General features: G+C 40.5%; 1 protein-coding gene across 24 annotated transcripts in view; it reads left to right on the top strand.

Annotated features, from left to right (window-relative positions):
• KEL (Kell metallo-endopeptidase (Kell blood group)) overlaps window positions 1-14,171 on the top strand; it is a 34,407-nt gene that overhangs the window by 12,410 nt on the left and 7,826 nt on the right. For 14 of the 24 annotated variants that reach the window (XM_075164295.1, XM_075164202.1, XM_075164168.1 and 11 more), the window contains 12 exons: window positions 167-312; window positions 1,600-1,723; window positions 2,237-2,347; window positions 3,427-3,525; window positions 4,058-4,135; window positions 4,393-4,464; window positions 4,580-4,683; window positions 5,612-5,722; window positions 7,822-7,889; window positions 8,109-8,284; window positions 9,153-9,248; window positions 10,533-12,513. In XM_075164295.1, the coding sequence (XP_075020396.1) occupies window positions 167-312; window positions 1,600-1,723; window positions 2,237-2,347; window positions 3,427-3,525; window positions 4,058-4,135; window positions 4,393-4,464; window positions 4,580-4,683; window positions 5,612-5,722; window positions 7,822-7,889; window positions 8,109-8,284; window positions 9,153-9,248; window positions 10,533-10,709 (1,362 nt within the window). In that variant the 3' untranslated portion in view covers window positions 10,710-12,513. The other 10 variants (XR_012675897.1, XR_012675896.1, XM_075164195.1 and 7 more) reach the window with 9 other exon arrangements.

The raw sequence follows: 14,171 nt of genomic DNA, 5'->3' as shown, positions 1-14,171 counted from the left end.
GTCAATTCTCCTTTTCTACTATAATCAATACCCACATCATAAAAACAGTTTAACTTGTTGAAAGTATCTTTTAACAGTATTAGAGAGACTATCCCAGTTTCCCTATTCTTTCTTGTCAGTCAATTTAGATTCATAGTTCAGCATGTAAGCTTTGTTTTACTTCTAGGAAAAGGCACCTGCTATTGACTGGCTGTCATGTCTCCAGGCTGTCTTCCATCCTATGCCAATGAACCTCTCTCAGCCAATTGCAGTGCATGACATGGATTACTTAAGAGGCATGTCACAGCTCATTGAACAATGGCACAAGGAAAGGTAGGAGTCAATATCTATGGTTGTATTTGTTCATGCTTCAAGAAATATTAACCTGTGATACCATAAATTAAAGAGGTCCGTGTTAGAGGCTGCTGAATCCAGTAGACTAACAATTGCAAGGCTGCTGTGGCTCTATATCCACAGGGTTAGCCAGTACTAAGGCTTAGCATGTATTCCCAATAGGCTTGCACATGCACGCACGATACATGTACACACATATAAGTATATATATATATGTGTGTCACATAGATCAAGAGGGATGGAACACAGTGCCTTTACTGGCACCCACTCACCCATAGCACTCATACAAAGAGCAGCTCAGACAGCCTGATCCTATTCCTCCTCTCCAGCTGATGAGGATTGGTTTATACTACTGAAATATATATATATGTGCACACACGATATGGACCACTCCAATAGCTGGTCTTAGATATTCAGTCTGTTCAGAAGCTTACCCCAGATCCCCTGGTGTCCACAGCGGCTGGCACACGGATATATGAGCCCCTGAGTCTCACAGCCCTACTTTTGTTGCTGGTACTCTGGTCTCTTCCTGTTACAAACACGCATATACAAGCAGATCTTTCCTGGTCCAAACCGCTACTCTCTCCAATAGCCAACTCTCAGACCCCTGCTCTCTCCAGCAGCTAGCTTGAACAGAAGTGCCCCCAGTAGTCAACTCTCAGATTCCTTGTCTCTCCAGTATCCAGTCCCTTCCCCACACACTGAGAGTAGAATGTTATTTAAGAATAGCATTTAATAAGATAGGACAGATTCTGGTGACCATGTGCAGGGCTCAATCAGACAGACGTCCTGGCAAGCCACAAGTTTACACTCAACCATTCCCTCTTACCACCTTTCCTCTCCCTTCTCCCACATGTGTTCCCCCCAATCCATCACGATCCTTCCCTTTCCCTGCCTTTGGTTCTTCCCATGTACATCCCATAAGTCTCACAGAATCCCACAGACCCCTCAAAATATTCTATAATAAGTTTCACTCAGTCCTAAAAATGCTCTTTCTCCTGCTTTCCATAAAGAATCCTGTGCCCCAGCAGGCAATTACCCCTTGAGTCTTCACAGTGTTCTGGGGAGACAGTTTCTTTGGTTGACTCATGTCAAATCATCCTCCTTTGATAGCCCCAGGTGTAGCCCATTCAGAGTACTTTGTTGTCAGGTTCAGGTTATTAGGATTCCTCTGCCTCAAATTATTCCTCTGACACTTGCCACACCTCTGCGTTTATAGTGACCAGCCTTCAATCTTCAGTCTTTTTAAATGTCATTTTCCTACAGGGTCCTTCACATTTATATGATTGTTTGTCTGGTTGGGAATCTCTCCCCAGCCCTTGACAGTCGATTCCAAGATGCACGCCTGGAGCTATCTAAGATTCTTTATGGAAAAATGGGATCTAGAATGGTGAGTTAGCCTTTAACCATCTTCTTCAGCCTCCCCAGCAGCTGAACACCCTAGGACATGCCTTTTGGATATTCTCTTGATGCCTTGTCTGGATAGAATTTCTTAGATTTGGGGAGGAAAACTACTCTCACGAGGCCATTAAATGCTTCCCTTTTCTCAAAGAAATGTGGGAGTAGACATGACACACAAAACATTAGAGAGCTAAGTGCACTGTATCATGGGGTAAGGAACAATAGATAGATGGTCACCTTTCTTCTATGTATTTGTCTCAGCTAGCATATGAATCTTCATCTTGTGTGAAAGTAAGTGGAGTAAATCATAAGGAAATCAATGGTTTACTTGACTGAAGTTTTCTGAGGTAGCTTAAATGGAACTACATTACTTATCATTCACTGCTGTCATTTTTAGATACCAGTGTATATGCTACTGACTGCACATTTACATATCTTTTTACTGTCTTCCTACCTCTTTGTTCTCACTCTCATGTGTCTATTTCTTTCTCTGTTCTTACAGATCCCAGCTGAGCGCTGGAGGAAGTGCTTGACTGATACCAGCTCTTTCTTTGAGCCAGTTCTAGGGCAGATGATTGTGCAAGAAATTTTCCCTCAGCAGACCAAGAAACTTGTAGGTATTCATCCTCTTAACCCCCAAGCAGAGCTCAGCTTCATCTCTTTCTTTTTTTGACATGCCAACTTAAGACCACATCAAGGCAGCAGAATCACGTGTAGCTTTTATAACTTTTTACATATTCCTGTACTTACGTACTTCCCCTCCTTTTGTGGGAATGAAAGATGTCAGAACAAAACATTGCTGTCATTGCTAGAATAAACAATGTTAAAACACCAGTTATTATCTTTATCTCAACTGTTAGCAAAGTCATGTGTGCAGCACCAATACCTATGACAGCCCTATAAATGCATGTAATCTCAGTGTGCTTCCTGGAATGACAGTTAGTATTAACAGTATTCATCACCAATCTGACAAATTTAAATAAGATTTTCAGTTGCAATGCCATTAAGTCATCATATGACCAGTCGTACAGAAACAAATCAATGCCAAAACATTCTGAGTGGATCCACAGTAAAAGGAATACCTGCCTGCAGTGTGGAAAAGGTTTCTTTTTCCTTTGATGATAAGAGTTCCTTTTTCTTTTCAGGGAAGTTAGTGTAGGCACCAGGTTTTATAAAGAGTTTGCAGTGTATAAAGTGACAAAAGTAAATAACCCCAAGAAAAGTTAATGGGAAAACTAAGACTACGTATAGTGAAGCACAAAGCTGAATGAACAAAACATAATTTTGTGAAGGTGAGACTCAGATTGTCATAACTTCAGAAAGGGAGACACCAGCATGAAATATTTGTGGTTACTGAATTTTAATTTCATTCAAGAAGTGGGGCAATCATTTGGTCCATTCCTATCCCAATAGGGATTGAATGAAAAAGAATTACGTTTCCCTCTTAGTTAGTATGAGAGGCAAGATGAAAAAGTGTGTGGGAGAGAATGGTGAGCCCTGCAAGGAACCACTGGGTGCCAAATAACTTAAGCCTAAATCATTGTAGAAACTGAAATCTCCTCTTTCATCACAAGAAGAGGAATTTTCACCCAATTATTCTATGGTTGAATTGCTGGAACGTGGGAAGATGGTAGCTAAGCCTGAACAATGTTTTTCTGCAGTTCTGACCACGCCTTCTTTTCTCCATGGCAGGCTGAGCAGATGTTCTCTGAGATCCAAGATGCCCTCTATGGCCAACTGGATCAGCTGGAGTGGATGGATGAACAGACTCGCCAAGAGGCTAAAGTCTTGGTGCGTGCAGAAGGCAGAAGTTACTGAGGCCTTCCTTTCTCTGAAGCCTTTGGAGAAGGAATGAAAGGGGCCTGCACCTTCACATATTCCTACCTGCTTCTACAGGCACACAATCATAAATAGATGTCTTATAGACACTGAAAATTGTAGGTAGTTTTGTAAGTGCCATCACGCACGTGTGATCAGACACTGATGTGTAGGCATAGAGAGGCTCAGTGTTTGTTTGTCCATGGATACTCTGAATTAATTGCATTGAGATACAATTCAGTTTTATACACCTAGAGAGGTTAAAAACTATAAAGCTGAATGCCAGAAAACAATGCTATAAAGAAAAAGAAGAGTAGAACAACATTAGGCCTCACGTCATTGAGCTAAGAAAGCAAAGTAGCAAGAGAAGATGTCTTGTTGAAACAGAGTAGCTGTCATTTTGAAGGGTTTTTTAGAAATACAGTTTAAAAGGGACTTCTAGAATGTAAAGCCTCCTATTGGTCATGTCTCTTTTTGTTCGTTTGTTTGTGTATTATGATTTTAGGTTTCCAAACTACAAGTGGAGATTGGCTATCCAGCTCACATACTCCAGACTGCCAAAGTGAACCTGGAATACCAGAATGTGAGCTATATAATGTAAACATGCCTGCCTCATTATTGGCAGTTTACCTGTACCAACTGCTATCTTGTCTGCTGCTAAAAGAGGCTATGACCTCTGGAGCAATGCGCATTTCCTACTGTTCATTTTCTGAGAACATATGCGCCCAGAAAACCTTTATCTATTGCTTCTATATTGTTGCCTATGCTGTCTCCTATTTAGAGTGGCTGGCCTGATAGAGATTGGTTGTGACCTGCATGTACGTTCTGTTTGGCTTGCAGATAACATTCCTGTCATATCTTAAACTGAAGGGCGTTGGAACTGGGAGAGAAAAAACCACAAGTATTCCATTGGTTTGTCTTTTGATGAACCCTTTTTTGACCCATGGGACTTTCCTCTTTCTCATACTGTCCAATTTATTCCTTGCTCATGCCCTATGACAGTCACATTACCTGTCTCTTCCCTCAGTTGGAGATAAATGAAGACACTTTTTTCCTCAATGTCGTGGCTTGCTTGAAAGTACTGAGAGAAAATTCCTACTTGAAACTCTTTCAGCATCACTCACAGGATAAGTAAGTGTCAGATACTGATCTGAAAAATATAACAGAATCACACACTCATGGACTAATTGGGGTTGGAAGGGACCTGTGGAGATCACCTAGTCCAATTCTCCTGCTCAAAGCAGGATCAGCTAGAGCAGGTCACTCAGGACTGTGTCCAATTGTATGTCTATATCTCTCTTTTACTGGGGAAGGAAGGGGAGGGCAAGCGGGGGGGCAGAACCAGACACAGTACTTCCAGATGTGGTTTCATCAGTCCTGAATAGAGGGGCATAATCACTGCTCTTGACCTGCTGGCGACACTTCTCCTAATGCAAGACAAAATGCTGTTGTCCTTCTTTGCTGCAAGGCTGCATTGCTGCATCCTGCTTAAAAAAGCCTTGAATCTGGCAGCCTGTCTTGTATTCAGCCTGAGCTCATGCTACCAAAAAACCCCACCGTTGTGGAGGGAGCCCCAGACCCCTGAAAAAAGAACTTTTTTTGCCTGTGAACCCTTGAGTAAGGGGGATAGTTGGTTCTCCTGGACTTAGCAGCAAAGCAAACAGCAAAGCAGTGATGATGACATGAATGCTGGCAGGGTCACCTCAAAGGCAGGACATAGGATGCTTCAGAAGGCAGGCAGTGTTGACAGGCATGCTTGGGACCCTACACCACCTGAAAAGTATTCTATGCAGGACTTCACAGGAGGTTACTAATCCTGACTCACTTGACAGGGAAGCTGTGAGGGTGAATCCCTAAATGTGTGTGAAAGCTAAGCTACTAGCTCTGACCATCTGTAAACAAGTGAAGGTTTATTTCAAACACCTTTAACTCTAGATAATGTGAATTTTATCATTTGCTGCTGCTGAGCAGACCATTTTTGCAAGCCCAGTGGAGGAAAAGAGCATGGTATGAGATAAGGAGTTAATACATTCTCTCATTTCTCTTTTTCTGCTTCTAGCTGGCATGTGTCCCCCTGGACTGTGCATTCGTACTACTCAATAAGGCACCACACGGTGGTCTTTCCTGCTGGAATGTTCCGCAGCCCTTTTTTCCACATGGAGTTTCCCAGGTATGGAGGGGCTGCAAAGGTGGAAGCTGAATTGGCTGCACCATGTGTCCAGGAAGAATCTTAACGGATCTGTCTTTAACCTCTTGTTCTTACTGCATCCCAGAAGGGCACAGTAAAGGGGGGGAAAAACAGCTTTTTCTAAGGCCAGATGGATACTGCCTTATGAATTCTGAAGGAGTGTGATCATTCACTCTGATGCAGCAAAATCAGAATCTAGGTGAAAGTAAGCTAAGCTAAGCCAAGTATATTACTCCAGAGCAAAGAGGCAGAAGTCTCATATAGGTTAACCACAAAGAAGACATTTCATCTTTGCCTCTCATTTTTTAGATTCCAAGAATTCCTGAAATCTAACCCATAGAAATCGAACCCAGAGAAAATAGGAGCCTCACAGAGCAACTTCTTGTCAGAAGTCTTTTTCAAATGGATCAAAACAGTTCTTCTCTTCCTTTTTCTAAAGAAACCTTCTCTAATAAGCAAATACAGTTTTAATTCTGAGTCTTCCCCTGCAACAATGACACTTCTGTAGACCATACTCTTATAGTTGGGTTCTTTCATCATATGGAACATATTGTAAGCAATATTTTTCTCATATTAAAAGCACTTAAAACAGTTGACTGTAAAAATATTATTTTATGTCCTTTTTTTTGCATGATAATGGATAGATACTTCTCCTAATTCCATTGTACTGAAAGATAAGCTTACATTGTGGCAAGAGGCTGAAGTTTGAAAGAAACATGTATCAGTTAAAAGTAATTATTTACTCCACTGTGATCTTCTACTACTACTTGCATGACATCTTCTAGTGCTTGCAGTATTTCATTAATTCATTACAGTATGAAGAACAGGACACCTCAAAAGAATAATAGAAAAAAAATTTTTTTCCAGTGGTATGGACTGTCACCGTATTCTTCCTCTCTGAAAAAGTGTCTACAGCTTCTTATTCCTTTTGTATTCAGTGTTTATAAAATGTATTTTTCTCATTGTCATCCCAGTTTAGTAGAGTGATAAGTCAAACTTGATCAGCTTTTGGTGAGTTGGCACAATAGCATTTTCTCAGATGATGCTCCAAAGTTTAAACTTTACGGACAAAAGACAACTCAGATGACTGTGAGGATAATTTTTAAAATAAGAAGTGAGCAAAGCAGTACAATTATTATAGAATCATAGAATGGTTTGGGTTGGAAGGAACTTTAAAGATACCCTGCCATGGGCAGGGACATCTTTCAATAGATCAGGTTGCTCAAAGCCCCATCCAGCCTGACCTTGACCACTTCCAATGATGAGGCATCCACAACTTCTCTGGGCAACAATTCTCTGGGCAACAAGTTACCAGTTACAGAGCTTCTGAAAGAGCAGTTCTAAGAGAAGATGAGTTGTTCTGATCTTGTCACTTCCTACTGAGTTCCCAGTGATGTAATAATGATCTACTACAATCATTTCATGCTTCAGCAGTGTTAATCAGTGCATGTAAAGAAAGAATGAGCCCATCATTTCATATTATGGAAATGCATTTTGAGTGTACCCTCACTTGTGTAAGTATTTGTAAATTTATTGCATAGAATCATAGAAATTCTGATCTGTAGCAAGATCACCAATGCTAGACCACAGTAATTGTAATCAAACCTTCGTGATTTTAATTTGCCTTGCCAGTTTTATGTATCATTTTTCGCTAGACAACTGCTGCAAGATTGCTTCTCCAACCATCCTGCTTTTGTGTGATTACCATTGCAGTTACTGTTCGTGCAGCAGTTCAGCCAGTAGGGGGTAAATAAGGACATATCTCAACAGCAATACATGTCATTAAAGTTAATAAAGGCAGAATCTCATTCGCAGACTCTTCATTATTATGATGGCTTATTAGCTACAAATACTTTAATGCAAACCCATATTACAATTTTAAGCATTGGTAAAGTAATTTATACTTGTATTTGCATTTTTACAGTGTACCACATCTGAGAGACAATAAATAGAAAGTGCTTCTGTATGCTCTCAGAGTAGAATGCTCCTGTGCAACCCACAGTTGTGCTCAGTAGCTATAAAGAATGCTCACCTGTCCTTTTTTTCTTTTCAAAAGCACTCTTTTCATGTTTATTTTTCAGCGCTGTGAACTTCGGAGCCATTGGGGTCTTCATGGCGCATGAACTTCTTCACACGTTCTATGGTTATGGTGGGTACCGGCTGTGGTGTCTTTGTTTACTCTCCTAGGTCCCCACTGGTACTTTCCCTCAGGGGATCTTAAATCCTGGTCCCTATATCAATGTATACATATATTATTAAGGTAGATGAAGCCAAGGAAAACCCATTCCAGGCCATGCTGACTACTAAGAAGACTCAGTGATTAATGTGAGGAATACAGGTGAACGCCAGAAATACCTTTACTTTCTAGGATTTTTTTTCCCCACAGTGCTGCCTGGGGGTTGTCCTACATGCAACAGGAGTGCACTAGAGAAATCTGTAGACTGCTTGGTTGAACAGTATGAAAGCTATGGCTTTAAGGTCAATGGTACTTTTACACTGTTGGAGAATACAGCTGACACTGGAGGGCTCGCCATCGCTTACCAGGTATTGTAGTCTACTTACTTTTCTAATCTCATAGTCTCACCACACAACTCAACCATCATGTCACAAGATTGCTCTGCTGCATCCCTCTCCTACATGCTGGTCCAGTTCCAGTTTTCTTGCACGCCTATGCCAGTGCAGCATGTGCCCTGCATGTCCTCTGCCATTCCAGATGTAGGTTCCTCACAAAGCTTTGCTCATAACCTCACTACTAAGACCCTTCTCCATTTCGCAAATTCTGCGGTGGGCCTTTCTTTAGTTCCCCATTTATGTCATGCATACAAAAGCATGTTATTATTTATATGTTTATGTTATACCTGAGGAACTAAGCTAAGACATGAAGCAGAATTCTGTGTGGTGGTAAAATGACTCCATAATGATGTTTTCAGCAATACTTTAGTCTAGAGAGAATTTTTTTATTTCCTGCAGTAGTTCAGCAGTTTAATTAATTAATTAATTACTGAGTACAGGGTGCTCTGAGATCTCTAGGTCTCAGATGGTACTTGTTACACTCTTGCATGAAGAATGTTGGGAGGTAGAAAGTCTTTTAATTTTTATTCAAATATTTGTGACTTTTTTTGAAAGTAATTTTCATTCTTTCATAGTGCAGTCAGCACATCTTCTCTTATGATGATGATGTGTGTGAGGTAGTGTCTGAAATGGGAAGCAAAGGAGATATGTTGTTATTCTTCCGTCTTAGAGTTATTAGGGGTATGGCCAGCAGCAGGGAGCCTCAGAGTGAGGAGAGAGAGATACAAACTTGCTAATTTATTAAATATATATTAGATTGATATATTTCATTGACAGAAGATATAGTTTTGGGACACTATCTGAAGGGGGATTTATTACTATTAATTTTCTCTCTCCACAGGCCTATAAGAATTGGCTGAAAAAGCACAAAGAAGAGAAGGATTTACCTAAGATTGGACTTTCACACGACCAACTTTTCTACCTCAGTTTTGCTCATGTAATGAATTCTAGGCTAGTCATGTGTCTCTCTCACTCTCCATTGTCTTCCACATTATTACAGTTTGTCTTTCTCAATATTCAATCACTTTTCCCCCTCTTCACAGAACTGGGAATGACCAGTGTTTCTGGGAGATCCAGAATCTTATTCAGAAAGCTGAAATTCACATATAGGACCCCTAATCTGTTATGGATCTCAAAGCTAACAAAAGGCCTGTCTGCAAATATATCTTTTACAAAGCTCTGAAATCTACCAAAATTAAGTTGTTGCAGGCAAGTTGTGTGAGGGAAAGCATGCTTCATTGCCAGCTTCTGAGTACTTTTTTGCTGTTGTGAGCAATCTTACACATGGAAAGTGGAATTTTACTGGAAAAGGCATGTATCTCTCCATCCCTTCCTTCATCTGTCATGGTGAATAACTAGATGTCATGTCATTCTGAGTGACTGATAGTGAAAAAAAGAGTTTAGAACGTTATTTAGAGATAAAGAACTAGAAGTACCTGCACACATAGTTTGAGATTTCTGTGGGAAGCTGGTTTAAGGATTTGTGCAAGTTGTGCAGTTGTGCATAGTTGTACAGTTCAGTTCCTCATGATAGATGGTTGGATTTCCGTGCTCAGAAAAGTCATACCCTTATAAGTCACTGTAATTGTGCAAAAGAAAAAGTTTTGTACATGTATTGACATTAGGTCAGATCAGTGTGTAGAAAAGCAGTTCTGAAATCACAGATTGTTGGGTCTTGGTGGCCAGGTTTGCATTTCAGAAGCTATCTGGCAGCTACTGCATCATTTGTCAATGAATAAAGACTTCACAAGAGTGAACACTTGGATTGCCAGTTTAACACCAGTAAAGTCATATAACCTTCCCCCCAATCTCTCGAGTAGTAATGGGATGTTGCTCCTTTCTTGATGAGCACTCATTGCTTTTGCTTAAGAAGCTGAATGTAGATGCTGAGACTACATCTATATCACTGAGATTGAGTCCAAGGTTGCATGAGCCTAAACTCCAAGGTGGTCTAAATTCCCTGTGTTCTGGACTACGCAGTATAGAAGAAGAGCAGGTGGCTTGTCAGATAGGGAAATAGGAACAGAGAAGTTAAGGAAAGGGAAAACAGTCATAAATTGTAGTGGTGAAGGGAAAGATCTGAACATTGTAGGCACCCATGTAAATGTTTCCTTTTTACTCCAACAGTCTCAGTCACATGTGCAGAGGCATGAGGAACCTTAAGTCTTGTTCACATGAGGACTTTCAGCCAAACTGACTTTTCTATTTTGCTTCCTTTCAGGCAATGTGTGGACACCAGGATCCTGAGAAGCTACAGTCTTCCCTGAACACAGATCCGCACAGTCCCTTGCCACTTCGTGTCTGTGGGCCTGTCAGCAATAGCCAGGACTTTGCCAAGCACTTCCACTGTTCCAGTGGATCCCCAATGAACCCAGACAACAAGTGCCACATCTGGTAATCTGCATGGAAAAGGAGGAAGAGACATATGACCCCAGGGAGAGGAAGGCCTGACCCATGAAAGTATGACCATCTTCTCAGGGCCCCTAGGGTGACATGGTGCTCTTAATCACTCCTCTACCTTCCTTTCCTCGTTATCCCTTCCTCGGCAGTTGATGGTAGCAAAATTCTTAAACTGAGCTCATAAGGGAAGAGGGTCTCCTCCTACTGTTCTCAGCACTCTGTCCCAGATGTGACAACTCTAGAGTTTAGCAAGTCCCAAGGTAGCAAGATGACTAGCCAGTCTCTAGTAGGCAACAACTTCTGAGGAGTTGTAAACAGGACTGTTACATTATTAGTCCCTCTGTTCAGTGCATTTCCCTGTCTATTCCAGCAGCCTCACAATCATGTTGAATGAACAGGGCAGTAAGCTGGAGCTCTAAGACTTGTTCATATAAGATTGGCTGTTAGGGAAATCCTATGGGTTACTATGCAAACCACACACGTAAGTTACTAGAGGGGGAAGAATCCTCTTTTCTTCTTCTGCCAATAAATGGAGTTAGGTAGTAGGCTCCAGCTTCTAGGCTGAAAGATAAGTCACTTAATAACGAAGGTCACTGAAGGCCTTCCCTGTTCTGTTTTTGTTTCATCAGCAAAACTCCTAAGAGACAAAAGAGGAAAGAGGAAAGCATCCCCATTGGGGGGAGGGGAATTGGGAGCTAGAACAGATTCTCTTTCTTCTTTATTTCTTTTCCAACAAGATTATCTTTTTTTAGTCTCTATTTAGGGTTAAGGATATGGTTGAGGGTGGAGTATGGGACAGTCACAAGGTTTTCAGACGTCTCTGAAGACTGAACAATTAAAATTCCAAGAATGTCTCTGTATACTTAACCTGGTTCTCTCATCCCTAAAAGTTCTCTCATCCATACATTTGTAAATATTTACCATGCAAACAGAGGAGTAGAGCTGCTGTAGGATTTTATTTTCTACTTGAAATTAAATTTTAGGTATTAACTTACTTTAGAGGAAAAAGAGAGTAAAAAGTAATATATTTTAGGTAGCAGGAGAAGTGTTTAAAGCATATTCTCAAGAGCAACATAATAATTACATCAATTTCACGTTCTGATAATTAGAAAATTTATGCCAATGTTCTAAAATTTACCAAAGTTAATAAGTATACAAAATACCCCTACCTTTTGTCTACTTTTGAAACTGTTCTTAATTATGGGAGCATTTTTATTTTACGTATTATATTGGCTGCCTGGGGATTGTTTGTGGAATAGGTGATGGCAAGTGGAAACATCCCTTATCAATGTAAGCATTGTAAAAATTGTGAAAATCCTAATAACTGTGTTAATCCTTTCCAAGTACTGGCCAATGCAGCAAAATATCTTCCAAGAACAGACTGTTCAGAGGTTTTGTCTTCATTAATTAACTAAAATATTAATAAAGTGTTCGCTTCAGAGAAAAAAATTACTTTGATTGCAAACTCTTTATGACCAGGCTTGTTTCTTTGTTCTGTATTTGTACTGTTCCCAGCATGACTGGAGTTCTTAGCTGAACTTCCCAAGTAATAAATAATAATACCTCGAAAGAATTTCATTTATTTACCCATCATAAAAAACAACAAAATTGGGCTTGTGCTTATCTTTACCATTTAAACAGTGTATACTCTTCCTCCACTTGTTTAATTGATTTTATCCTAGCAGCATGTCCAGAATGTCTTTCTTTTAGATGTTAATAGCCATTAATATTGTACCAGACCTTGTGTGTAATATAGAAGTTATTTCAGTGTACTGAGACTACTTGGTTTCTTTGTTTATAATGCATAGAAAAAGCAAAAGTTATTGACAATCTGCATTTTGAGGAGTCTTTAACTTTTCTTGTATCTATCTTGTTAAGTGTATGGGGGGGACAGTTCCCTGGAATATGCAATTTTTTCTTGTTCTTACAATGTATGATGAATCTATGAATCTTCTCTTTAAAAGACATGGTCACCCTTGAAGTTGGTGAGTTGAATCAATTCTTGTTTATTACTGTGATGTTTTTACACAAAGAGCATATGGGAAGTGCAAGAAAGGTCTAGCTTAGAAAAAAATTGCATAAGTCTTGGACTAAGAATTTATTGTGTTTCTCAAGGAGAGAAGGAAACACTTTGAATATGTGCACAAGGTCCCTGCCCTTGTCCTCAGTGTTGCAAGTTCCCTGGGATGTGGTTGGTGAAGAGAAGCCATGCTGTCTAGTAGCATGATCATGAAACACAGGTAGATGTTCAAATTGTTATCATCCATGACCACAGAAATTATTTCATGCTTTATATCACACATAAAAAAAAGAGAACAATGCTGCCAGTGTTCAGGGAAAGAGCCAGATCCAACAGCAGATCCTTCACCGCCGAATTCTTCAGTCTCTGTGAGTCCTCGTGCTGCACCATGTCGATCACCTCCATTCCTTTCCCTATTGACGAGGCCACAAATGTTTCCTCCATCTGCTCCCAGCCTGTAACCAGGGGTGGATGGGGACAACATAAGCTTTCTTCTTGTTCTCTTCTTTCATACTTGGATCCTTTTCACCTCTACTTCCCTCCCTCTTTTCTCTCCCTGTTTTATAAACTTTCAACTCCATTTCACCCTTACTGTGTCCATTTTCTCCTTCATACTAAGCAGCTTTTCATTCATACTCCTTCCCACTCTCTGCTTCCCGTGTCCTTTTCTTGTGTCTATTCTTCCTCATTCAGTATATATTCCTCTATGCTCATCCTCCTGATAGCATCCTCATAATTCCAAAGTGTGTTTTTTTGATGTGTATGGATGTGAGTGTGCCAACCTGGCCTAAACTTCTCTCCCTTTGCTCTGCTAAGTTCATGCAATTGCAACAGGGTAGTAAGTGGTCATCCAAGAAGGGGAGACCATCATTAGTGCTATTTTACAAGGGGAACTGAGGTACAGAGAAGCAAGGCATTGGAAGAACTGGGGACTGGAATCTGGACTCCTGTGGTTTGCAAGATTTTTTTCTTTTCCCTTCTTCTCAATCTTTCCACAATCTTTCCCATCCTCTTGTTACAAGTGTGTCTTTCTTCCATTGATTTTCTCTCCCCTCATTTTCTCAGTCATGCATTTGGCCAATTTCCCCACTTATTTCTCAACACGCTTCCTCCCTGACTGTTGTTTATCTTGCTTTTCCTCTTCCCATGCTGGCCCTACTTCTCAGACTTGTTGTCCCTGAATTGCTGCACTTTGGTCATTTCCTGGGTATGCTGGGTGCTGTGACAATGTCTCATTTTTCTTCCTCAATTTCATTGCTGCATTACAGACAGGAGAAAATTGTCCAGCAGAGCAAAAAGATAGGAGGGAAGAGGAAAGAGAAGCATGGCTCAGACAGTCCCCAGGAAACAGTACTTGAATGGCCAGCATGTCAGAAGCTCTAATTTTTTTTTTTTTTTAAGAGGGTTGAGCAGAACTGATCACTTCAGAAAAGGTGTCAG

The sequence above is a fragment of the Calonectris borealis genome, chromosome 1, assembly GCF_964195595.1.
Source record: "Calonectris borealis chromosome 1, bCalBor7.hap1.2, whole genome shotgun sequence".
NCBI lineage: Eukaryota > Metazoa > Chordata > Aves > Procellariiformes > Procellariidae > Calonectris > Calonectris borealis.
The sequence above is the reverse complement of the archived record's forward strand: the minus strand, read 5'-3'. Positions and strand labels throughout refer to the sequence as shown.